Source organism: Osmia lignaria, chromosome 15 (assembly GCF_051020975.1).
Source record: "Osmia lignaria lignaria isolate PbOS001 chromosome 15, iyOsmLign1, whole genome shotgun sequence".
Classification (NCBI taxonomy): domain Eukaryota; kingdom Metazoa; phylum Arthropoda; class Insecta; order Hymenoptera; family Megachilidae; genus Osmia; species Osmia lignaria.
In genome coordinates, this window is record NC_135046.1 from 9834296 (window position 1) to 9861986 (window position 27691).

Sequence of the window (27691 nt, forward strand, 5' to 3'; positions counted from 1 at the left end):
GCATTATCGATATAATAAATTACATGGAAAATTATATCCTTTTTTAAAATAACCATGCAGTGTTGAGCGTTCATATCCTGTTAATGGATTTAAGTTATTGAAAACGAGAAAAATGTGTAAGCGCGTTGCTATACCGTTTGAATTTGGCGCGCTTCATTTTTTAGCGTGTTCTGCGACTTGCCGTTAGACGGCGTCAGTAGTATTGTTTTAAATTAACGGCACGAGGATAGCGTACCGGCAACTTACAACAATATTTTGAGCCTTTATAACTTTAAAATAAGGTAATGTTCTCTCTCACTTCTGTATAAATTAAATAATTACTACTTTTTAATAATGGTTGTGAACTTTAAAAAAGGAAGATCGTGCAAGTGGAAAAGTTCAGTTGCAGAAGGGCAGTTGTGTGCACCAACTTCATGTACGAACAAATGAAAGGTACAAAAATATGATTAGCGATTAAGAATATCTCATTTCTGTGTTTTTAATATCTTTTAATTGTAGTCAAGGACATCCAAATTCGAGAAGCAGAATGTCTTCGCCTAACAATAAGTGGTAAGTGGTTTCATTCCATGTATGATTTCCAGTAGACGGAAGTTGGCAATATTTCATTCTGTGTTTCACCATTTTATGGTGCAAAACGGACTCGTATTTCTGTCACGTGCGCGGCGTCTATTCTACGATAAATGCGATTCGAAGCAAAAAGAGGACGTATCCTTTCGCAAAGCGAGCATTATACTTTTTATCTACAGTTTAATACGATCGGATGGGTTGAAATGACGAACTGAAAAGTAATTTACGGGTTTCTGTAGAAAGAACATGCTGGAAAAACTTTATGGGTGTCTTTTGTCCGATTGAACGCGAATTTGACAACTTCCGTCTTCAGGTTTTCAAATGTGTCACGTTTTAAAAGAACAGTTTCAAATAACATTATGGTAACATTCCGTAATGTTTTCCTCCATTAAATAACATGTTAGTGAGTCATATAGTTACAAAACAATGATATATAACAGATATCGATTTAAATCATTATTATACACGAAACATAAAAAACGAAAAGTAAGACAAAGAATTGTTTATGATTTATTCAACAGATAAGGTAAATTGTAAATTTTTATTGCAGATGAATATTTTCGTGGAACGAGTTGAACCTGTCGTAAGGTGTCGAGCGATGATCCCTTCGTGATCCTTCGGCCATCTTCGTAACCGTTCGGTGGACTGGCGCGCGCTCCGTTTGGTATTCGGTAGGCGGTAGGCTCAGTATTCGTTGCGTCTCCGTGATACAAGGACGTGTTCCTGCGGTGTTTGGCACGTTCACAACCGCGTCGTAACCAAAAACGCGTATGCGAGGTGCGAGAACGCCCCAAGTAACCGTTTTTGCAACTATTCCCGTGTACCGGTCGAAAATTACCGACTCGCGTTGTACGTTTTCCCGTCCGGTTCTGTGTTGTCGCGTACAATAGACTGAGAGTAGAAGAAATAAGAGGCGTAGTAAGAAGGGCTACACGCAGGGACTGCAGAGAAAGGAAACACGGAAGGATTATGTATTCGAACAACATGGCTACTACGATTGACGACCGGCAGGAGTTGTTGGAGCAGTTTCAAGCGGTGAGTCTTTCTATTTCTCTTCAATTTATCTCTTAATATTCAAATTGCAAACGCTTTGCAACACATTCGCTGTTACATTTTTCTCCTTGACGATGTACCTATTACTATGTACACCCTCGCTTCTTATCGATCGCCGGTTTTATCAGCATGCTTTCGTGGAAACCCACCCTCGTGGGGACACGCCGGGTGTCGCCGCCCTGCCGTCAGTTTACTCTTTTTATGCCAAGCCTTTTCAAACTGTGTATACTACAGTGTCCGACGAACTGCGCTCTAAATCATTTTTTTGATTTTTTTTTTTTTTTTCACTACGTATACCGCAACGACATATTGATTTCTTTTTTGCAATTTTAATATTCATTCTCAATTGAATTACGCATGTATGTACGAATGAATCAGTGCAGCTCAATGCGGTTGATTCGTAATGAGGATATGAATCATCAATTCGTTTAGAAAAACTAACGTTTCGCGATCGCGTACCGACATACACAGCCGCGTTAAAATATCAATATGTTTTTTGATCGAACCAGAACGATAATTACGCCCGATGATATAGTGACCCGGTCACTTTTCACTTATAACTCCCTTTACTTACGTTCACGCACGTGTGAGCACTCTCTCTTTGTACGTGCAGCGTGTTTTGCGTTGGTTGGTCGCATGCTTGTTAAACAGTTCAACCGAGAGGCTCCATTAACTGTTACATTCGTTACGAGCATTATCTATTGCGCGAACAGTTACCGGCATCAGGTTTATTTACATTCAGTCCGCCATTCGAACCGATAGACCCGGCTTGAATTAGCGAAACAATGTACTAAATATTAATAATCCAGGGATCTATCAATGTTTTATCATTTGAACATATGAACGCCAAGACCATGACAATTTAAATTTAATTTTATATTATTTCCTTAGATTTTATTTTAAGTACCATTTCAGCTCGGTATCCCAAGGATGAAATATTTTTTTTTTATACAAAATTTGTCTCGCGATTGCTTCGTTGATTCTCGGTTATTCACTTTCCTAACGGAATCGAATTTCTCCGGATAAGTGTCTAAAATTCCTGGGATACCGTTACGCCCGTTCCAGGGGGCAGACTTTCCAGCATTCTCCAACACCACGCGTCGTTGCATGCACGTGCTCGTCCTTTGAATTATTTGAATCATTTTTTTTTTTTTTCCGTATCATTGCACCGTGGATAAGCTCTTTCACGAGAGGTAATGGTTATGCATGGTTTCTCGATCTCCCACAGGGCTTCGCTGTATCTCGTTGCCCGCTCGTTATTCCTTGTTTCTACGAGTTCGCTTTTCACGGTTGATTAACTGACCGTGTACTCTCGTTTCGTGTTGCCTTATTTTCCTCTCGCCTCGGCTGGCGCGGGTTAACTTGTTACGTATTCAATTTTAAAATATTCACCGATACACCGCGATGCAACCACCTGGAATTAACGGATATTTAATTAACTTCAACAGAGTTTCAGCTAGAAAGTTACTCGATAAACTGATATTGAATTACCGTGCGGGGGAAAATAGGGTAACATGATTTCACCTCACTTTACCCAGCACTAAAGAACGAATGAAAAACTATTTTCACAGAAATTGAATATTTTTCATGGTAAGAAAAAAAAAAAAAAATAATCCAAAGGCGAATTTTTAAAAAATTTTTATTTTTAAATAAATTAAATGATATCCTCTTACCACCCTCTTCGCCATTCAGTTTAGCCTCTTATTTCTCAATTTATTAATTTCTCGCGTGGCCGGGGGCAATGCCGTTTAAACCGGCACAGAACAGGATACAATTATAAGGATGGAGGCGAACGGTGCTTAGAAACGAGATGAGAATCCCCTCGGAAACAATGACCTTGCTCAAGTACAAGGGAGATGGCGAAATTGCTCCCTTCCGCCGGCATTGTCGAGAAAGTCTTCAATTATCTTATTGATCGCGTTACCGGTGCGAACGCAACCCCTTCCGACATCCTGCTGGTGCAGCAGCAGCCACGTTGCAAAACTGCATGCACCGAATACGTTTTCAAGAAGACGCGGAGGGGACCACCCCTGCAGGGCGACACTCGGTGTGGGTCTGCTCGCGATAGATCAGGGATTCGGGCAGGAGTGTCGTATTTAAAAATTCAAATTAAGCACGTTCGCCAATGATTGTCTTTCCATGCGATATAGCGTGATTGAAAATTTTGGTTGTATTTAAGAAAATGGGGTACCCCCGATCGAGCTGATTTTTTTTACCATAGATACCATTAAAAAAAAGCTCCTAACCTAACCTATGAATTATTGAGTTTGAATTACTCGTAGGATCATTTCAGGTTAGGTTAGTTTTTTTTGTGAAATGACTTTTTTGTCTTTTGGACCATTTCAGTTTTTGACTCCTGGGGAAGGGTTAAGGGATAGAATAGCCAGATCAAGGGCTACCTATGGCAGAAAAAACACCCCATTTTCTTAAATTCAACCAAACTTTTGTTGGTTATTTATTATTGGTTACTCGGGTAGTTTGATTTATCAGACCTCCCGGAGGAGGTTTAATCCAGTTTATTTTGTATCGAGTAAATTGTAATAGATTTTCTCCTTCTCCCCTTCGTTTCCTCGCTTATCTCAGATTCACTTAGCGGTAGTGAAAGTGGTTAGAGGTGGTATTCGTATTTGCACCGAGCGGAGGGTGCTCGAAAGGGAGTCGTACCAGTCCTTCTGGCTCTAAAGAGCCTTAAAGCGATTAAAGAACCTGGTAAGCTGCTTTTTTAATGCTCGTAGAAACGAGTGTAAATCAAGTGGTATTTTCTGTATCTCGTGATTGGTTAGAATTTAATACTTAAATATGTAATTTTGCAATATTTTCTGGAGTTTGCTTGGCAATCGTAGAGGAAATTTAATGGAAAAATTTGTCGAGTCGAGAGAAAAAAATTCGAACTGACCGGTGTAAATAGGCGGAATTCCAGTCACAGATCAGATAACAACATCCGGGGGGACGATTTCGAATAGTCGAAAGCGTCGCTAGGTGAAAACGTGGACAAGGTTTAGTATTGCGTCCGCTTTAAAATACTAGGCGGCGGCTTTTTTAGCCCATCTAAATCACCCCTCGTGTATGTAAATATGTATTTGGCGTTGCTGCCGCTGTCAGTGTGGATCACGTTCGCCCCGTTGGCCGAGGGGTTGAGAGTCATCCTGTCAGAAACAATGAAGGGGAAAGAGTGTGCTTTTGAAAGGGACGTTGCACTGCATAACAGGGGATACATTTTTTGCAGTTTCTTTCGCGCTCCGGGCGATTAAAAAATCCCGGAAATCTTCTTCTTAGGTACGCTTCTATTAGAACCTCTGTGATGGAAAACACGGAACTTGTGCCAAATGCATTTCCTTTCTCTTGGAATTTAAAATGTGAAATTGTTGGATTTCTTTCTACTGAAAATATCTTGAAAATAATAAATTTACAGGGTTTTAAATGGGGCTTTAAATTTTAAGTCATTTTTGAATTTTTATTGAATCAATTCAGTTTTTAATAATTTTTTAATTAATATATTCCTGGAGAGGGCTCTTGTACTCCCATTAATTATTACTATTTATTATAATTTTCCAAGCTTCTTTATTTTGTTGGTGAAATTAATTTCATAGATAATCGACTATCTTTGCTACTTCCTTAACCGTTTAGCGGAATCTTTCTGTTGGAAAAGCCGGGCGTAAATAATGGAGCACGTGCTCATAACCCCCTGAAGCGTCCTTATTTACCGTCGCACGTGTCGTTCGGTTCTTATTCAGAAATCGTACTGTTGGTCCTTTGCTAAAGGGCAAAAATAGACCATCGAGCACGGACTCCTGAGAATGAAATGTTTAGGCTCGCGTTCGGCTTACCGTTTTTCTCGCAGCAGGGAAGGAACACATGTGGGACCATAACAATTCAATGGAGCATGCTTTGAACCACTTTGGAAAGTCATTTAAATTTCTGAGAAACAAAGGAACATTCTATATTTAATTTTCTTAAGTGTCATAGCTACTCCTTTTATTTTATAACAATTACAAATTATCACGACTAATAAATAATTTAACAATTACAATTACATTAAATTTTTCTAGTTTTTTAAATATCATTTCAAACCTTGAATGCAAAATAATTTTCTTTTGAAAAATATTTCAATTTTGAAATTTTTTTACATTTCTAAAATATGAAATAAAGTATTACATTCAATCAGATCATTCTCAAGCATAAAATGGGATCGTTATTAATGACTGAATCTACTTATACTTTTTAATGAGTTCGTTTAACTCACTCGTGGTTTCACATAGAATTTATTATTATATTTCATGGATCGAGTATTTCTTAGGTGTACACACTGAGATTGTAGCTTCGGACCAAAACGGTTTCACAGTTGTGCGAGCATGAAATTAATGCAGAAATGCACTGGGATGTTCACGTAGCTATGGTATAACATTGTGTCAAGTTATACATTATCGACAGAACTCTTTAATTTCGCGCATCGTGGCCTTTCATTTGAACACTCGCCTTTTATGCAAACCAGTAATCACTTTGACCTGGACGAATTAATTAAATTATTTACCGTTTGTCTGTCGTCTTCTTAATAAATATTTATTCTAAGAAGACTTAGGCCTCGTTTAGCAGCCACTATAATTTTCCTTTCTTTTTTTTTTTTAATGCAAAATAATTGCTGGATGTCATTCTTTTATACCCATTTGTATGGAAATTTCAAGGCTCGCAATTATCATGCTGTTTCGGATGATTCACTGTCGAACTTGACGCGTTTTTCACCCGGGGTTCAACACCCATTCGCACCATTTCCGGTGTTTCTCATGCGCGAGGTGATAAAGGCACAGCGATTCTCAACGTAACCCTTTCGCCGTAAGAAATTCTAAAATTAAATTGAATAAGTCGATAAGACTCGTTACACGAAATTACAATTTTTAATAATATCAGGTCTTGTTATATAATTTCTTAGATCATGTATTCCATAATATACCTAAATGTTTAACAACGTTACAGGTATATCGCATTAAGATACGCGGCACATTTAGATCACAGTGCAAATACAAATTTCCAAGGAAATTTCGGCCGATGCATGTTATTCTTTTGATAAAGTATCGTGCAAGAAATAGGCTTCTCGTGTACGAAATCTTAACAGGGCCAGGCAATCAAAGTGATTCACATGATTCGCAATTCCATGTTTAGTCAGCTGACTATACTCGTTTCTTTCAAAATTAAACATTATTTCGTTCAGGAATAATTAAAAAATAAGTAATCGATGGGGAGGAATGTAGAGAATCGTGGTAGGAAAATGGCACACGACACACCGCGTTCGTAAGGTACCCAGTTTCGCAACGATCCTATTTTTTCAACGATTCGATCATAGTCCATTTACTATTCCAGCAACGTGCAATTGCATAATAATCGATCCACGCCGTTATAACAACAGCGTTGAGCAACGAAACAGAACGCATTGTTGGCCTGCGAAAGAACTTTTACGAGAGCTCGTGTCCCACACAATTGCACCACTAACTGAAAAAGGAATTTGGTTTACACTCGCGATCAAATGAATTTTTCTTCAAGAAAAATCGTAATACGATGGAAGCAGAATTTCTCAGAATCTTAACCCATTAACTGCCAAATTTTTATTTAATATTTTATTTAATATAATCCTATTGCAAGTGATAAAAAAAAAGTATACATATTCAAATCCCCATTTGGGGATCGTGGTAGCAAATGGGTTAATTTTGACGATATTAATATTTAAAGTGATTTAGAAACAAAATTTTTAATTTTTAATTATTATACGTTATAAGATTTAGTATATACTGGGAAATATGAATAATAGATAAATATCAATTGAAAGTTTCCCTCGTAATTAGGGGTGATTCTGGAACTTTAATGATTTGATAATAAATGAATAAATATTAAAGTGTTAATTTAACGATGTCCGTTCGAGCCTCTTTCCTGTTAATCGCCACCTTATACCTCGTAAAGCTTAATACCACGTTATTTAATCAAAAAGACAGGGATTTCTGCAACGAATATTATAGCGAACAACGTTTCTGCTGTTTCAACGCAGAGCAATGGAAAAACAGGAACGTAACATTCATCAGAGCTTTCATGAATATGTTCTTTATAACGTGAAAATATATCGCTCGTGTTTCCAAGGAGAGCGGATCGTTATTACGATTTTTCATTCAACAATTTCCGTGGAATCTTCTTGGAAGTGTTTAGAGAACACTGTTTCTATTAACGATAACGAATAGCAGTCGGTTCGATCGTTGCTGTCGTTTTATTGATAAGCCGAGGAGCGTTCTTTGTTTTCTATTTGCGATCCAGATTATCCAACAGGGGTTCGTATTTTTTAAAGTCTCTCCGATCTTTTGTTTAGCTCGGTAATGACGCGTTTACGAATAATAAGCAGATATGACCGAGCCGTTGATATATTCTGGTGGACAGAAGCTTTGTTGAATCACAATGATTGCTATTTTATCTTTCTACGTGACATTCTGCGTTACCTTTTACCGAAGAAAATTTCTTTTCCTTATTTCTTGGATATGTTAATTCTTTGTAGGAATGTAGGAAATGGTTGAGGAAATGGTAATGATGATCACTTGTTATTTATAGAGGTAGATTATTAACATATATAAAATTAAAATTAAAATTTTGTTATGAAATTAAAATTAAATTTTTATTATAAAATTAAAATTAGATTTTTCTTATAAAATTGAACAAAACATTAGATAATATTATAGGAAGTTTTCAATTTTTCAATTTGAATCCTCGAGTAGTTGTCTGAAAAGTTTGATACGTTTCCAAGTTTCTAGAGCGTAGAAACGATTCCGTGTTATTAATTCCATGCGCAGAGAGCATCAAAATGCTTTTTCCAGACTCCTTTCTCACATAAATACACGCGTTGTGCGTACACGCGTCCTTTGCCGGTTCGGTTCCCACGCTTAGCTCCTTATTACGCCTGTATTTATAATTAATCCTTCCTTCATCAGAGGTTCCAGACCTCTGAGTATACCCGATAAAACGCTGACGAAACGTATTCCCCCTAATGACTCGGTCTTTTTTTTCATATGAAAAGTCCGATGATTAATCCAGGCGACGATTTCAATATCGGCGTGAGTAATGTTTTAATTATGATAAACATATCTTTTCTATATCCACATATGTTTTCTTTATTAAAGTGCTCCAAAAAGAATGGTATAATAATTTTTCTCGAGCAAATTTTTTGATACTCAATTTTTATTTATTTTTAGTAACAGATTCAGGAAGTTATTTTTTAACATTTAAAAAATTGGTGGGAAAAAATGCGATGGGAAGTGCAATGCAGTGTATTCTTCGGCTCGAATACCAAGAATATCGTTTTGCACGGTAGCCCTGACGAATACCAAATGCTACATTCGCAGGAAATATATACAGGATGATTCATATAAAGGAATTGGTACTTTCAAATTTGGACATAATTGGTTAATTAAAATTTTCAAATTTCGACTCATTATTCTGTAATATATTTAATGAAATTGAATTTCAAGATAATACGTACCTCCAAAAAATGTAATTATACATATGTTATAGGTTATCAAAATTTTTTTTTTAAACTGACTGTAACTTTCTCAGATAAATAGTACTTTATCTTGTTAAGAAAAATGAAAAGAAATTGACTTTGAACTGTCACCAATTTACATAATAAAATATTGTTCTTCGAGTGAAATATTCTTTAAGCAAGCACTTCTTCTGTATAAGAAACGCCCTGTACATATTGAATCGACGAACCCAGATATTCTTATCCTGCATTTGCAAGAACCTTCAAAATCAACATAGCTTTCCGGTCTGCTTTAGGGTGTACCCATGAGTTTTCGCAGAACTTGTACTCTAAACAATTTCACGATTAAAAGAAACAATTCTTAGATAGTGTTGGAGCAAAATTCAATGCAGTTCATTGTATTTCCCAAAATTATAATAAAATATTATATTGGGTGGAAATTAAATTTGTAACCCTCACATTATTTCCAAATTAAAATTTGGGGAATTAGAACCTGGGAAATTAAAATTTGCAGTGAGCTCCAAATCATAGGTCACAAAATGGTCATTTTAGAAAATTTTACTTTCAGTGAATGGCATTGGCCTTTCCAACTCATTTTTCCTTGTATTTCGAATGTAGGTATTTGAAGCGATAGCTTGGACCATTAGCTTGGCCATTTGTCCGAGACTTTCGCGTTCAGCTTGATAAGCACCCGGCCATGAATGTCCCTTAATGTGCCTTATGGGTAAATAAGGTATCTCTTCTGAAATTGATGAGTCAGAGAGCGGATATATCTTCTTACCAGCAGGGTTTAGGTCCCTGCTAACTAATTTCCTTCGAGTTACCGATGCACCAGAGTAGCCAGTGTCGAGTGACAGTGCCGTTCTTCAATCACGTCGATCATGGTTTTATATTTAGTTCATAGCTTTGTTAATTGAAATATGAGCTCACAAGGTCGATCGAAATCGTGTGCTTGTAATTAAACGTTTTAATTATCTTTGCACTCGAGTAGTGTTAAAATTTTAATCTTTCAAAAAGCAAAGTCACGGACTGTTCGAAATATCTTCTCGAAAAAAGAGGAACCAGGTTTGTCGCGTTCACGAGAGACGAAAATATCTTTCAGTGAAAATATGCCTGTCTGGAATGTCCGCAAAACCGTTAATCCTTTCAGGCTGCGAACGGTTCTCAATGTAAATTCCAACGTGGCGGAGCTTTGCTTTTAATTAATACGAGAATCACTGAACAATGGGGGGAACAAAAAATTCGCGTGTGTTGGTAGCAACCACTTCGAAGAAGCCAGTGAATGAATATCTATCCAAGACGGTCTATATCCTGGGAACTTCCTTGTTGAACCTCGTCATCCGGTGGTTTTATCATTTCCTCGTGATAATTATCGAAGCTGCCAATGTCGTAATGGGAAACTCTTGCCAGGAACGTTTTCGAATTTATTCGATGGAAAATCGAGGACAATTTTCTTCGTTTCATATTTGAATTCATAAGGAACGGACCGGAGCCCGTATAATTATGCAAGCAGAGAGATATGGTTTACATTTACTTAATGAAATGATGGACACGTACGAAAGAGAGAGAGAGGCTCTGTCAGCTGAGTCAACAGTATATAGAGTTATGTGTACATATGTGATGTTTTGGTTCCTTGTTGCTTTTCGAGTGTGGAGGGAGCAGGGGATTACTTCTGAAAGGAATGTCAGTGTCATTGCCTGAATGCGAGAGTACAATGATACCTTTCAAAGGAGGCAATTCATCATTCTGCTACGTTTTTTGGGGGGCTTAGTGGATATAGCAAAGCGTGCAGAATTTGGGACTTGCGAGTTGGAACCTAGAAAGTTTAGGACTTGGGACTTGGGATTTAGGAACTTGGGATTTGGGAACTTGGGATTTGGAAACTTGAGAGCTTGGGAACTTGGCATTTGGGAACTTGGGAGTTTAGGAACTTGGAATTTGGGAATTTGGGAACTTGGGATTTGGGAACTTGGGATTCTGGAACTTGGGATTTGGAAACTTGAGAGCTTGGGAACTTAGGAGCTTGGGAACTTGGCATTTGGGAACTTGGGAGCTTAGGAACTTGGGATTTGGGAATTTGGGAACTTGGGAGCTTGGGAACTTGGGAACTTGGGAACTTGGGAACTTGGGAGCTTGGGAACTTGGGATTTGGGAACTTGGCAGCTTGGGAACTTGGAAGCTTGGGAACTTGGGACTTGGGAGCTTGGGACTTGGGAGCTTAGGACTCTAGAACTTGAGACTTAGGAGTTTAGGACTTGGGAGTTTGGAACTTAGAACTTAGAAATTAGGAGCCAAAAATTAGAGCTTAGGTCCTGGAATCTAGAAGAACTTTAGAATTCAAACGCAGTCCTCCAATACAGCAATACTACTTCTTGTCAATTGAAACTCTCAGAAGCAATCTCTCCAACTCCACTGTCCACCTATCTAGATTGCAAAGGGAATAAAATTCAGAATGGTATTGATAACTGTTCAAGCTGGGAAACATTAAATGACCACAGGAAACGAGATCCATCTAGTTGTATCAATGTCTGTGATCGGTAACGATTATCATATCACTTCTGCGCAACACTGTATTCCTTTCTCTGAATTCAAGACGTATCTTATAACTTTTGATACGTCTTATCGTACACGACATTCATGGAACGACAAATTTCATCTGATAATTCGATAACGAATTATTTATCAACAACCACCAGCGATCTCACGATGTTTATCTAATATGAAAAAGGTATCTTTTCCTTAAAAGGCGAAACATCTGAAGAATTTCTGCCAGTCGGTACGTGTTGTTGGTTCGCGACAGTTTTTGTCGTAAATGAAAAATGTTTCCTTGTTAAAATGCAAGTCGTTCCGCTACGACTTGCCGGGAAACGGAGATTGATAGTGGTAAAAATAGACTTGAATTATAAAAACGAGTGACGAGTGTATCTTGAATCTTCTGGGTCAGCGTAGGCAACATGAATCATGCAGAGAATCATTGTTGAGAGTACTTGACATATCGTCGTCACCATACTGACTCATTTATTTTAATTTTTACGATCGATCCGGGGGCTTGGCCTCTAAACGTTTGGCGTGTCACAAATTTGGAAATTAGGGTTTAGAATTAGAACTTGGGATCTTCGAATTTAGGAACTTGCCACTTGGGAAATTGCATCTTGGGAAACTTACGACTTGGAAAATTGAAACTTGGGAAATTGCAACTTGGGAACTTGCAACCTGGGAAATTGCAACTTGGGAAATTGCATCTTGGGAAATAGCAAGTTGGAAACTTGCGACTTGGGAAATTGCAACTTGGGATCTTGCAACCTGGGAAATTGCATCTTGAGAAATTGCAACTTGGGAACTTATAGCTTAAGAACTTAACTCCTCCACATTCGTCATATTCACATCACTCAGAAAACAATTTCAACACAATTTCCACTTCAAGGGGTTAAATTACCTGCGGGACAGGTTCGTAATCCTCGACGAAACTATGATCCAATGTAGCTGTCTTTTTGCGCAAAACGCCTCGTTAATTGCTGACGTATAATTAAGTAACCGGTCGACGTATGAAAGGTAGCTCTTCTAGCTCGTTTGAATAGACGGTCGGGAGGTGAAATTAAATCGTTAAACGCAATTGTGCAGTTGTGAATGAATGCTGGAGAGCCGGTTACGTTTAGAGGCGTATGAACGTATATGGAGGTACCCTGGGCGCATCCAGCGATGAAATAAAATCGGAGGTGATCGCACTTGGAAGAATGCGAGCTTGACTCACCGTCACTGGTCTTGCTTGAACAAGATGAGGGTTTACTGGACCGCACGTGGCCACGTGTTATAGTCCAGTGAAGGGATAAAAGCAAAAGGTGTTCCTTTCTTTCTTACGTGTATTCAGGTTTTTCGTTTAACCCTTTGCAGCTGAGAGCTGACTCATACTCGTTACTTACTTTAACTTTTATTCAGAAAAAAGAGTCATTTTAAAGCTCGGAGTCTTAAACTCTGACTTTTAAGTTCAGAGTTCCCAAGTTCCCAAGTTCAATTTGCAAGCTCCTAAGTTCTAAGGTCCCAAATTCTAAAGTTCTAATTTCCAAGTTCCTAAGTTCTAAGGTCCCAAATTCTAAAGTTCTAATTTCCAAGCTCCTAAGTCCTAAGGTCCTAAATTCTAAAGGCATAATTTCCAAGCTCTTCAGTCCTAAGGTCCCAAGTTCTAAAGTCCTAATTTCCAAGCTTCTAAGTCCTAAGGTCCCAAATTCTAAAGTTCTAATTTCCAAGCTCCTAAGTCCTAAGGTCCCAAATTCTAAAGTTCTAATTTCCAAGTTCCTAAGTTCTAAGGTCCCAAGTTCTAAAGTCCTAATTTCCAAGCTCTTACTTCCTAAGGTCCCAAATTTTAAAGCCCTAATTTCCCAGCTCCTAAGTCCTAAGGTCCCAAATTCTAAAGTTCTAATTTCCAAGTTCCTAAGTTCTAAGGTCCCAAATTCTAAAGTTCTAATTTCCCAGCTCCTAAGTCCTAAGGTCCCAAATTCTAAAGTTCTAATTTCCAAGTTCCTAAGTTCTAAGGTCCCAAGTTCTAAAGTCCTAATTTCCAAGCTCTTAATTCCTAAGGTCCCAAATTTTAAAGCCCTAATTTCCCAGCTCCTAAGTCCTAAGGTTCCAAATTCTAAAGTTCTAATTTCCAAGTTCCTAAATTCTAAGGTCCCAAATTCTAAAGTTCTAATTTCCAAGCTCCTAAGTCTTAAGGTCCCAAATTCTAAAGTTCTAATTTCCAAGTTCCTAAGTTCTAAGGTCCCAAATTCTAAAGTCCTAATTTCCAAGCTCTTAATTCCTAAGATCCCAAATTTTAAAGCCCTAATTTCCCAGCTCCTAAGTCCTAAGGTCCCAAATTCTAAAACCATAATTTCCAAGCTCAAGTTCTAAGGCCCCCAATTTTAAAATCCCAATTTCCAAGCTTCTAAGTTTAAAGATCCTAAGTCCAAAGGTCCAAAATTTACACCTTAATTATTGGCGCCATCTTCATATGCAAATCACTAGTTTCAACATCAGAATAACTCTACTTTCCGCTTGCAACGGGCATACAAATAGAGATTGACGAGGGGAATTAGCTAACAGGCCAATTTTCGCTAACACGACGGACAATGTTTGCGTTTACAGAGACCGAGACCGAATGGCCTAAGTAAATTGAACGTTACAACGTTTCGTCCCGTTTCTCGTGAGGCCAGAAAACTAGTTCTGTAACAAGCGAGCACGAGTCGTAATAACCGCGAGGGTTCAAGGTGTTCTACTTTCGAATTGTATGAATTACATGTTGACTGGTGTAACCAAAATTGGAGTACAATGTACAGTTAGGTGAATTAGCTCATCGATTAAAAATTAACTACCTATCTAGAAGACTGACGATTGGCATTCCATGTGAACATCCGCGATACGACAGAAACGGTGGCAATTAATTATACCGGTAATTGATCCGTATCGTTCACCTTGATCGCGACCGGACTTCACTTTCGCCCTCGTTGTAAATCAAATCACGCGTGAATCCAGTGACGTGTAACACGATAGAGGGAAAAGTTGATGATCCTACCGGACGATAGGAACGATTAATTGCTAGCCAATCATCGAATGATGCGATGTTAAATGGGTAGAAGGAATCTATCGTTGGTGCCGAGTTGTTGGATAACTTGGAAAACTTGTCTTCAGGATTGATTCATTAGAATTGCAGTATGGTGCATTGCTGATTGCATCAGATAATCAACGATGTAGGTCGATTAAAATTCGTGACATTGTTTTTCACTGTAGCCACATGGCTATGTATTTTAATTAGGACATTTTAGAAGTATAGTTTGTCAAATGACTGTGTTTAAGAAAGAAAAAGAAATAGAAAAAGATTAAATTGTTATATAACAAAGAACGTGCATACATGAAACGTTCTTAGACTTGGTCTTTTCGATAACAAAACGCAAAGTTCTTTATTTTAACTTGTAAAACAGTAGAACAATATCCGTGACAAAAATGGAAAAACTGCGGAAACCGTTGGCTATTCACCGCGTTAGAATTTAATGAGCAGAACGAGAATAATTAAAATAGTTATGCAAATCTGGTTATGCAATTCTAGAAAATTTGCAGTACTTTCGCTTGGTAGGTGCAGTTTATGGTTAAAATATAAGTAAGAATTAGAGTAAATGATGGGGTGAAGTATCGAAGTGATTTGCAAACGCGTGTGCTTCAGCTGCGAACGATTCGCTCGAAGCTGTTCAATTATCGCCACTTGAGCTAACTCCGATGCGACTAGTGAACTTTTTACTCTCTCTTCGTGGCGCCCGTTTAAAGGGATCGTCGCCGAGGTTTCAGCAGCGTGTAAAACACGCTCGTTATTTCTTCGACGTGACAATTCCATAAATCAATCCCCTCTGTTAATCTTTTTCGCACAGCTTCTTATGGGGCGATAAAATTTTCATTAGAAGGGCATGGGACATAAGGTACAGGGCATAGGAGCTAAAGCATAGGGTGTAAGATATGGGGCATAGGGCATAGGACCTAAGGCATAGGGTGTAAGATATGGGGCAAAGGGCATAGGACCTAAGGCACAGGGTGTAAGATATAGGGCATAGGGTGTAAGATATGGGGCAAAGGGCATAGGACCTAAGGCACAGGGTGTAAGATATAGGGCATAGGGTGTAAGATATGGGGCAAAGGGCATAGGATCTAAGGCACAGGGTGTAAGATATAGGGCATAGGGTGTAAGATATGGGGCATAGGGCATAGGGTGTCAAGTATGGGGCGTAAGACCTAAGGCATAGGGTGTAAGATATGGGGCATAGGGCATAGGGCATAGGGTGTCAAGTATGGGGCATAGGACCTAAGGCATAGGGTGTCAAGTATGGGGCATAGGACCTAAGGCATAGGATGTAAGATATGGGGCAAAGGGCATAGGACCTAAGGCATAGGGTGTCAAATATGGGGCATAGGACCTAAGTCATAGGGTGTAAGATATGAAGCATGGGGCATAGGGCATACGACCCATGACATAGGGTATAAGATATGGGGTATAGGGCATAGGGCATAAGGTGTAGGGTGGGGCATGGGACGTAAGTTATAGGGCATAGGATTCTAATGCATTCCAAAGTTATTGAATTCAATTGCTAGTTTTGCGTCACAGACCTTCTGCCTGTTTTGCCCGATTGTCCACTTGAAGAATTATTGTCCTCGGTTTAATTTATCCCTCGTTCCGCGTAGCTACGCGGATCTCGATATTTACGATCGTTTTTATACGATACCGTGAGATTCCCAGGAGAAATAAATCGTGCATCATCCGAAGATGGAACGTGGAAACGCATACGTGTTGCGGTTTATCGCGAGCTAGTCACGGAGACCCATGGAAAATTGATATTGACCATCGTGGAACCCGAGAGAAAATACTCGGGATTCATTGAGACTGATGCACACGAGCTTTGCATTCAGAGCACATCCGATCTGATATAGTGAAATGTGGAAATGTTTCCAATGTGACAAATTATTGCAATCCAACATTCAGAGAATTCGATAAAGAAGACTAGAAAATCCATTGACATAATATTATAGAACACTTTTAGGACTTCTACAACTCGGTACACTTTGAATCCGATAAATAAAACATTGAACTCTATCAATCTGATAAAACTAATTCCACTGGTATCAAAGTCTGAAATATCATAAAACTTCAAAAAATTCAACAAATTTCATAGATTTTCTGACTGTATGAAACTTTCAACTCGTTTTTATTAGATCCAACTAGTTCAGGGTCACTTGTATTGAATCTACTATCTTATGTATCAGGGTTATATTCATTGTATTTATTTGGGGGTTTCTTTTATCAAATCCTTATTCTACCATTTTTTGGTAACTTGTTTTACCAGTTAAGATTCTTAGGTCTAACGAGTTTTGTATTTTCCTCTATTATGTCTAACAGGTTTGGGAGCACCTGTGTTCTCTTCTGACTCCTATTCTTCGGTGTTACATATCCTGGGTCTGGAAATACCTGAAATTTAGAGGTCCACAGACCTCTTACCTTTCTAATATATTCATAGAATTCCATTTTTATTTCGTGTAATTAAAGAGACAAACCTATTGATTTTAAGAAAAATAATTTTAAATATACAAAAGTGAGAAAAGAATTTATGATAAATGAAAAATCTACAAGAATAGATAAGGAAAATAGAAATAAGAATTGAAAAGGAATTTTACAATTTAATGTATGCACTTATTTTTTCCGCAATAAACGTTGCTAATCGCTAACCTTCGCCTGCATTCTAATTAAGTCTAATTGCATTTTATCATCGGGCTCTCGAAGCGATAAGAGGCTAGCCGGTACGTAGGAATTTTCAAACGTTTCGAAAATTCTAGCAAACGTATCATAAATTGAATTACCGATCTCTCCGATGACTAATCAGCTTTCGACATGACGTGTTTCGTAATTAGTAGGTGTGTCTAGCAAATAACCATCGCCTTTTTTTAAACCCTCCTTACAATACTCTTCAAACAGTATACACTTAGGTCGAGCAATTGAAATTGGTATCTCGATTCAAGAGGTTCTTGTAAAAGAACGGAGCACGTCATAGGTGTTCACGTAGGTGGAATCCGAACGTGATGTGGGCAAATTGTTTCTGTAGCTACCTTGGGATCAAGGAAACGCCTTGATACACCTTTCAGAATATCCTCAGTATTGAAGAGAAAAATTTCCATAAATAAAATGTAAATAGGACATTGCATGAATATTTAAAAAATTTCGAAATTTTTCAAAATAATAAAATTAGAGATTGCTAAAGGTGCAGAGAAGGTATCGGATAACAGGGCATTTGACACGAATAATTAAAAAATTTAAAAATTTTTCAAAATAATAAAATTAGAGATTGCTAAAGGTGCAGAGAAGGTATCGGATAACAGGGCATTGCACTGACACGAATAATTAAAAAATTTAAAAATTTTTCAAAATAATAAAATTAGAGATTGCTAAAGGTGCAGAGAAGGTATCGGATAACAGGGCATTGCACTGACACGAATAATTAAAAAATTTAAAAATTTTTCAAAATAATAAAATTAGAGATTGCTAAAGGTGCAGAGAAGGTATCGGATAACAGGACATTGCACTGACACGAATAATTAAAAAATTTAAAAATTTTTCAAAATAATAAAATTAGAGATTGCTAAAGGTGCAGAGAAGGTATCGGATAACAGGGCATTGCACTGACACGAATAATTAAAAAATTTCGAAATTTTTCAAAATAATAAAGTTAGAGATTGCAAAGGGTGCAGAGAAGGTATCGGATAACAGGACATTGCACTGACCCGAATAATTAAAAAATTAAAAAATTTTTCAAAATAATAAAATTAGAGATTGCTAAGGGTGCAGAGAAGGTATCGGATAACAGGGCATTGCACTGACACGAATAATTAAAAAATCTAAAAATTTTTCAAAATAATAAAGTTAGATATTGCAAAGGGTGCAGAGAAGGTATCGGATATCCTTCAGAGGCTTCGGCACGTTCATGGAGGATAGAACCCAGGAATAGGACACCCTGTAGAAAAGCGGGTGCTCTGTTGGGGTCAAACTTCTCTCTCGTTCCCTTGTATCCCGAGAACTGGTTTCACCGGCGTTCTGTTGCCCGTCTCCGACCCCACATCCCCTCTGGATGTTCCCTCCCTCGGAAATCACGATTGAATTACCACCAGGGAAAAGCAGTTGTTTGTACTCGCTGCGTTAATAGACAATCTTGACTTAGACATAGAAAACTAACGGCCACCATGAAACTGCTAACGATATTGGCCTTAATGCGACAATAACCGGTGACATTTCTTAATTCAACAAACGATCCAGTCGATGGTTCATTGAATTCCATCTAACTGGAATTGATGATTTGAAATTTTGTGTTTATTTCGTGGAGCTGATTATCATTTTTGGTGTCTTTCTTGGAAAAATTTCAACCACTTTTCTTATTAGTTTAATGATAGAAGATTATTGTGTGCAGAGTGGAAAACGAGACTGTTATTGATACTTGCCATGTTAGAATGGTAGGTGGAGAGGTACGTTTACGTTTGACCCGGTTACAAATTACCCACGATCGAAGTACTGCATTTTGCTGGGTCAACGCGCTCCGCTTGATTTCCAGCGCAATGCTGATATTAAGTCATTCTGACGTATAGTTAGTGTGGTTAAAAAATCAGTCAATTGTCAAAGTATTTATAAATATTTTTCTAAAATAAGTACACATTTGGTTATTGATATTATTAATCGTTGATAAACATTCAACGAAAGGGTTAATATACATTGATCGATTGACATGTTTGAAAAGCTTTGACGAATGTTCGTTTATCGTTCAGTCGTGTGCCCGTTTGTTCGCAAGATTAAAAACCTTTCTGCAAATCAGCTTTCGTTCCAGATACGCTATGGCTTTGGACAAAGTATAATTAGTGACGCGTATAATCGCGCCACTTAAAAAGCTCGATCAATAAGCGAACGATGTACAATAAAAACTTAAGATTCCTTGTAATCTTCTTGTTACACTTAACGTTTCTTAAGCTCGTGAGATTTAATCGTTTTATCTTTCCTTTTGAGTTATCTAAAGATGTTATCAAACAATTACTCCATTAAGGATTAAGAATAATTCTGCTTCACTTTGTATAGCAAAATTTTATAACAATTACATTTCTAATAAATTAATTTAAGATATAAGTTAAAGAAATAAATTTATTAAAAAAACAAACTTAAAAAGAGAAAAAAAAAAAGAATTTGGAAAGCGGGATTTGAACTGACGACCTTTAGATTTGTGGTCTTATCCGTTTGTATGTGTGGACCTGTTATACTCTAGTGTGTAAGGAGGAATTAATTGCTAATATATTTTTTAAACTTATTATTAATTGTTTACTTTCAAAAATAGGGTATAGACGTGTTTAACTTAGCGGATCCTATAAAATGTCAAAATTTCATTAATAAGTGACGCAAGGGGTGTTTCAAATAATTTAAAAAAAATCAATCATGCTAGATATTACATCACGTCGTCGATAAGGTATCGCGAACCTATCGCGTGAACTTCTTTCCACGTTTTATCGAATATTCGATAACAATGATAACGTAGCTCTCTAAGTCAGGTTTAGTCTCGCGCTGTATTGTCCACCGTCCTCTTCATTGATCTCGTTTGAACAGTTTCTTCTCATTCTATTTCCGCCATGGAGATGCTGGAGATGAAAAAGTGGGATGTGATCGAGGAGTTCGCTAGGGATTTTTCATATTTCGCCAGTATCGTAAGTACTTTGTCATTTACAAGCCATTCTTGGTTAGCCTTTTTACGTAAGCCATTAGATAAGATTTAATAAACGAACAAATTGATCGTAGAATTATTTTACACACCAAAGTCACGGGCAATTTAATTATAAATTAAATTCTAATTAATTAAGGGGATTAACTCGGATTTCTATCACAATATCATCTATAATTATAGTTTTCTTTAGGTTGTAAAATGAAAGTTATTTAGTGACTCACTGGTTTATCGCTTCAGAACAATTTTATCAACTCGGGTTCTGTCAGATTAGGGCATTTATTTACTTCCTTTTTAAGTCATGGTATTTAACACAATTTACTTTTAAATTGAAAATAAATAAATAATGCATGATTCGTGATTCACGAGGCACCTTAATCATTTCTCTAATTTAAAATAAGAAAAAAGTAAATAACTATATCATCAATGATAATTGGTAGGAATTGTTCAATGAAAAAAAAAAAGAATGCTAATTAGTCGTAACACGGTTTCACGAGAAGCGGCATAAAGAAGCGTCGATTAACCCTGATGCTATTTTCCGAGAAATCTTTAGAGAGTACATATATGACTAGTTCCGACATCGACGCTATTGTTCGTCGTGGAAAATTGCAGCGACTACGATCGCGACTGCATTCTTGAAAAGCGGCTGACTTTTATTGCAGACAACCTAGATATCGTTCGTTGAAAGAAACGCGCGTCGCTCGCGATAAAAGCTTCCTTCCATTCACACGTGCGACGTACACTCGCGATTAAGCGCCGCGCGTTAAAGAGAATATGTCAAACGATTTCCTTTTTTTTTTTTTTTTGATACTCGATGAGGCTTTTCCAGCTTTCTTATCGTCCGACGTTTTCATGAAAATGAGACTGGAAATAATGGATGATGTTCATGGTTGATTAAAATGTGTGGATGACGTTGGGAACGTTGCTTTTGTGGATAGATGATCGTTTGATGTTTGAACGTTTGAGAGAAAAGACGCTTGTTTTTGACGTAGATGGGTAAAGTAGGGGATGGGTTAATGGGAGACCATGGATCCTTTTTCCTTTCTGTAAAATTCTGAAATTGAGAAATGCGGAGGCGCTGAAGCGTTGAGATTGCAAAATGTGGAAATTGCAAACTCGAGATTGCAAAATTTCGTAATCGCTAATTCCTGATATTGCAAGATTCAAAGATTACATGCTTCCGAGATAGGAAAATTAAAAAATTGCGAAATTTCAAATCGCAAGATTTCGAAGTTGCAAATCTACAAAATAGTAAACCCTTGAAATTGGAAAATTCCAATTTGCTAATCTCCAAAATAGCAAGCTCCCAAAATTGCAAAAGTCCAAAATTGCAAGCTCCTAAAATCGCAAAATTCCAAATTCATCATCTTTCAAAATCGCCAGCTCTCAAAATTGCAAAATTCCAAAATCTCTAATTTCCAAAGTCGCCAGCTCTCAAGATCGCAAAATTCCAAATTCTCCAACTTCCAAAATTGCAAGCTCCTAAAATCGCAGTATTCCAAATTCATCATCTTTCAAAATCGCCAGCTCTCAAAATTGCAAAATCCCAAAATCTCTAATTTCCAAAGTCGCCAGCTCTCAAGATCGCAAAATTCCAAATTCTCCAACTTCCAAAATTGCAAGCTCCTAAAATCGCAATATTCCAAATTCATCATCTTTCAAAATCGCCAGCTCTCAAAATTGCAAAATTCCAAAATCTCTAATTTCCAAAGTCGCCAGCTCTCAAGATCGCAAAATTCCAAATTCTCCAACTTCCAAAATTGCAAGCTCCTAAAATCGCAATATTCCAAATTCATCATCTTTCAAAATCGCCAGCTCTCAAAATTGCAAAATTCCAAAATCTCTAATTTCCAAAGTCGCCATCTCTCAAGATCGCAAAATTCCAAATTCTCCAACTTCCAAAATCGCCAGCTTTGAAAATCGTAAAATTCCAAATCCTCCAACTACCAAAATCGCCAGCTCTCAAGATTGCAAAAATTCCGAAATCTCCAACTTCCAAAGTCACCAGCTCTCAAGATCGCAAAGTTCCGAATCCACAATCCAAGATCGAAAGCTCTAAAACCGCAAGCTCCTGAATCCAAGACTTCAAGAATCCACACTCCAGAAGATCCATCGAAGATTCATCTGCCTAACTCAAAACGCCTAACACGTAACACAAGCTTCAACTCATCGCTCCAAATCCTAAGACGCTTAAACGAAATTCCTGCATGGCGCAAACAACAGAAACCATTCCGGATCGCTCATTCTCCTATCACCACAGAAGGAATACTGAGTCTGAAGGGAACCTTGTTTCTGTTAGATCGACGAAAACGGAGACGGCTTCATCAATCTGACCGAGTTACGAAGCGCTCTGGACATCTGTGGCTTCAAGATGCCCGGTTACAAAGTTCGCCAGATGATCGAGGAATACGACGATAAACAGAGATCAGAGCACAAAGGACGTCTTTCCTTCGAAGAATTCGAGAAATTGTGCAAAAAGTTAAAGGCCAATGAACTCGGCTCCACGTTCAAACAAGTGGTGTCGAAGAAGGAGAATCTGGAGACGTTGGGTGGTATCTCGGAGGCGTCCAGTGAAGGAACCACCCACTCGGTCAGATTAGAGGAGCAACTTGCCTTCAGTGATTGGATCAACACAAATCTGTCGCATGATCCTGATTTGAAACACCTGCTGCCCATTGATGCTGAAGGGAAGACCCTGTACGAGAAGGTCAAGGATGGAATTCTTCTCTGGTATGTATACTGTTATGGATAATTTAAATTTTCATGTGGGTAATTGGATACTTGGGTACCTTAATAATTATCTCTTTCATTAAAAAAAAAATTTTCATATTAACATAGAAATAGGTACTTGGGTATTCCATTGCTCGCTCAGTTTATTTATTAATAACAATGAAATTCCCCTGTCCATTTCAGCAAGATAATTAATCATTCCTGCCCCGACACCATCGACGAGCGTACCATCAACAAGAAGAACCTGACATTGTACAAGAAGCACGAGAATCTGACCCTAGCTCTATCATCAGCCCAAGCAATCGGCTGCAACATCGTCAACATCGACGCCCACGATCTCATCAAAGGTTCACCTCACCTGGTTCTGGGTCTCCTCTGGCAAATTATCAGGATCGGTCTGTTCAATCAAATCACCCTGGAGAACTGTCCTGGTCTGGCTACCTTGCTCCAAGACGGCGAACGTATCGAGGATCTATTAAAATTGTCCCCAGAATCGATTCTCCTCAGATGGGTGAACCATCACCTGGAGAACGCTGGTATCGCCAGAAGGTGCAAGAATTTCTACTCAGACATCACCGACTCGGCGATCTACACTTATCTTATCAAACAAATCGCACCACCCAATGCTGGTGTCACCCTGGAGGCTCTAATGGAACCCAACCACACCTCGCGAGCAGAGATCATGCTGCAACAGGCAGCCAAATTAGGTTGCCGCAGTTTCGTAACCCCGAGCGACGTGGTCCATGGTATCTACAAATTGAATTTGGCCTTCGTGGCGAACCTGTTCAATAATTACCCGGGTCTAGACAAGCCGGAGAGCAATATAGAAGGATTGGAATCGTTGGAGGAGACTAGAGAAGAGAAAACATATAGAAATTGGATGAACTCCATGGGAGTGGTTCCCTATGTAAATTGGTTGTACTCCGATTTAACCGATGGTCTGGTGATCTTCCAGTTGTACGACATCATTAAACCAGGAACGGTTAACTGGAACAGGGTACACCAGTACTTCAGCAAGTTAAGGAAGTTCATGGAGAAGTTGGAGAATTGTAATTACGCTGTCGAGCTAGGGAAAACGATGAACTTCTCGTTGGTTGGGATCGCCGGGCAGGATATAAACGATGGAAACGCAACGTTGACCCTCGCATTGATCTGGCAGCTGATGAGGTCGTACACGTTGTCTCTGTTGACGTCGCTGGCTGGTACTCAGGGTAGTACCATGGTGGAGAAGGAGGTTGTTCAGTGGGTGAACTCGAAATTACAGGGGGCTGGGAAGACTAGTAGTATCAAAGGTTTCCAAGATTCCTCGATAGCCGATGGGAAAGTGGTTATCGATCTGATCGATGCCATCAAACCGGGATCTGTGAACTATGATCTGGTTAAGGAGGGAGGCACCGGAGAGGTGATTCTTCAGATATTTCATTTTCAAGTCGTTCGATGGTTCCTTTGACTCTTTGGAGCTTGGTATAGGGGAACATGGGCTACCACACTCCTATTGTGTTCAAATTTCATATATATATATATATATATGTGTTAGGGTAGGGGTGACGTAAATATAAAGTGTCAACGTGCCAAGATATAGAAAATCGCGAAAATCGATCTTTTTCACTTTTTTTGGGAATTCTCCTCAAGAAGATGGCGCTTAAACCATTTAAATTGGAAAAAAAGAAACCTAACCTAACCCTAACCTAACCTAACCATCGCGAAAAATGATAAGGGTGGGGTGAAAGATGAGCAGACGTTAGTGGGTGGAACTTCGAGTTAAGGGAGCAAAGGGAGCTACCCAACACTAGGAAATCTACCTTTCATTTCCTCACCTTCACGTGGTGCCGGCTGATTTCGCCGAGAAGGGGTAAAAAGAAAAGTAAGGTTAGGTTCGGTTTTTTCATTTTTTTTCCCAGCTAAAAAACTCGATATACCACAACTTCGCACATTGGGACTTCATATTTTAGTTGGTTATACCCTAAACACTCTTTACCTACAGTTTGAATAAAATCCAAGTGTGGTATCATTTCTAATTCTTACCTTAAGCGGTTAGGCCACTCTAGAGCAAGAAAAAGTAGGCATATTTTAGGAATTTTTTTAAAAAGAATAATGGAATAAATCCAAATTCTATAAGCATGCCTTTATTTTAAGACTAATATACTTTAAAAATTAATTTTGTATACTGATTCAAGTCAAAATATGGACTCTGCAGCATTTCTTCAATGACACCCTATTTTTAGTCATATCATTTTTAAGACATTAAGGCACCTTTTAAGCAAAAAGAAATTTCGATTTTCTCAAAATTCTAGAGTCGCCTAATTCCTTAAGAAATTTCATCGAATCAGAGATCCTTTATGAATATAAAATATTAGTGGAATTTGAAAGTTGAACGAAGAGGACGGTGTAATGGTCGGTTTGATTTCCATGTAAACGCCGGTGTCGCGTCGGCGTGACTAATTGTAGGTCGTCCTTTCTTTTCTGATCCTCAGGAGAACCTGGACAACGCGAAATACGCGATATCCTTGGCACGAAAATGTGGCGCGCGCGTTTACGCGCTACCGGAGGACATAACCGAGGTGAAACCTAAGATGGTGATGACGGTGTTCGCTTGTCTGATGGCGATGGACTACATCCCGAATATGGACTCGGTGAAGCAGCAGAACAACGTGAACAACAGTCAATAATGTCGCGCCATCGTCGTACGTTTACATTGTGCACGAGAACTGTCGACTGAGTTGCGGTTACAATTGGTAACCGTCTCTCTTTCACCAACCTAATAATTGTATATACAGCTAGGTTTAGGATAGCTTGTTCGTTTCCAGACGGAAACTAGAGAAGGGGAAGAAACGAATCTATTCGTCGAAACGGATCATGACTGACTCTAATTATTCTTCCGCGTTGCCCGCTTTGGTAGACGTATTACTACGTTCGAGCTGTTGCTTCATCTTTGTTACAGTATTGTCTCTCTAAGTGGTCCGCTCGTTTCTCTAAGTAGCTGTATCTCGTTTTTCTTTTCTATTCTCGTAATTGGCGAATTTTTCATTTTCCAGCTAGGAAAATTTCTGCTTTCCCAAGTGCTTGATTTCCACTTTTCTAATTGGAAACATTTCACCTTCCGCAAATGGCGAATTTATGTTTTTCTAATTTGCGAAATTCTAGTTTTCTAGGTAGGAAATTTTAGCTTCAGTAGGTGGCGAATTTTTATTTTTTTAATTTGCAAAATTTCAATATTTTAAGTAGGAAAATTTCAGCTTCTCAGGCAGAAAAATTGCAGCTTTTCCGATTGGAAAAATTTCAGCTTTCTAATTAGCAAAATTTTAGCATCCCTAAGTGGCAACCTCTAATTACTAAAATAGCAAAATCTTACCTTTCCTAACTAAAATATTCCACCCTTAATAAATAAAAAATTTCATCCATCCAATTAGCAAATTTCCTATTTCTATAGATGGAAAATTCCTGCTACTAAATTTCTGCTTTTCCAAGAGATCCCTCTTAGATTGGTAATACTGTTATTCCAAAGAAAAGTGAAAATTAGTGGAGAGCCCCGCGTAGACGATGCTAGCGAGCTTCGAGCGAGAGTCACGGGAAAAGGAAGTGGAAATTGATTGTAACGATCAGACAGAGCGTGTCTGTTGCAATTTTGCTCTTCTTGTCGATCGTTGTTTGTATCGTGTGATATTTTCCTTCCAAAAATAAAAAAAAAAAAAAATTTCTACGATCATATCCTCGTCACACTCTGCATTACCCGTGACCTTAGATTTTGTATAAATCAATTTTTTAATAATCGGTGTCAATCGAGAAAAGCCATAGCGAAATGAAAAATCATGTCTCGTTTAAAGTATCTGGATACTGAAAAAGGAGATCCTTTGATCGAATCAATTATACACTGGGTATAGTAATTAATACAAGAGAACGAAATTGTGGCTTTCAGATTGTCGATTATATATGTATACAATATGTATTAGATTAACATTCTTGAATCATATATACAATTTGATATATGTACACGTATTTGATACATACCGTAAGGGTGGAGTTGTCATAATTTTACAATGACGATGTCTTTGTCAATCAATCGATCAATTAATCAATTTCATCAGGAGAAATCTACTTATAGGAATTTTCAAAGCATATAATCGAAGGATTGCTTTGCTAAAGCTGTTTGGACGTTCGTTTTAACCCGTTAACTGAGATATTTAACGCCTTCATTTTTAATTAAAAAAGGAAATCAATGAAGATTCCAAAAAATTCTCAGTCAACGGCTTAAACACAATCATTCCCGTCATTTTAAATCCATATTTGGGTACATTTTATCCCCTTCAACTCGACTTTTTTTATAAATAAAAATTTCATTAAAACAGGAATTATTTTAGATTCCAAGATGCTTATAATTTTGGATCTTAATTTTTCTAATTAAAAAAGCAATCAGTTATCAAAGATAAGAATTGATGATTGAATTTTATACAATTTTAAGAATCCAGTGTCGGGTGGAAGGGTTTAAATAATTTTACGATCAATTTTTCTACCAATCTTTCGTAATCATTTTTAATCGAACGTGTAACAATTAAAAAAAAAAAGAGGATTAATAATTCCA

The 27691-nt window shown here is 37.9% G+C and overlaps 1 protein-coding gene across 4 annotated transcripts; it reads left to right on the forward strand.

Annotated features, from left to right (window-relative positions):
• Positions 1 to 135: 135 nt before the first annotated feature.
• On the forward strand, positions 136 to 26809 carry Fim (plastin-2 fimbrin). 4 transcript variants are annotated; one of them, XM_034315103.2, is made up of 7 exons: positions 136 to 281; positions 356 to 432; positions 499 to 549; positions 1118 to 1602; positions 22682 to 23112; positions 23296 to 24514; positions 25587 to 26809. In XM_034315103.2, exons 4-7 carry the CDS (start codon positions 1537 to 1539, stop codon positions 25779 to 25781), a joined length of 1911 nt encoding a protein of 636 aa, XP_034170994.1. In that variant the 5' UTR covers positions 136 to 281; positions 356 to 432; positions 499 to 549; positions 1118 to 1536; the 3' UTR covers positions 25782 to 26809. The 4 variants fall into 4 exon arrangements, with proteins under 4 accessions (XP_034170994.1, XP_034170995.1, XP_034170996.1 ...); XM_034315104.2 differs by lacking the exons at positions 136 to 281; positions 356 to 432; positions 499 to 549; positions 1118 to 1602 and adding an exon at positions 11402 to 12010; XM_034315105.2 differs by lacking the exons at positions 136 to 281; positions 356 to 432; positions 499 to 549; positions 1118 to 1602 and adding an exon at positions 11993 to 12110.
• Positions 26810 to 27691: the final 882 nt, after the last annotated feature.

Excerpts from the sequence above, each read along its gene's own strand:
- Fim (XM_034315102.2), top strand. The coding sequence starts at position 20,294 with ATGGAGATGCTGGAGATGAAAAAGTGGGATGTGATCGAGGAGTTCGCT. Across the intron at positions 23,113-23,295 it reads AAGGATGGAATTCTTCTCTG|CAAGATAATTAATCATTCCT; the intron begins GTATGTATACTG and ends TGTCCATTTCAG. Across the intron at positions 24,515-25,586 it reads AGGAGGGAGGCACCGGAGAG|GAGAACCTGGACAACGCGAA; the intron begins GTGATTCTTCAG and ends TCTGATCCTCAG.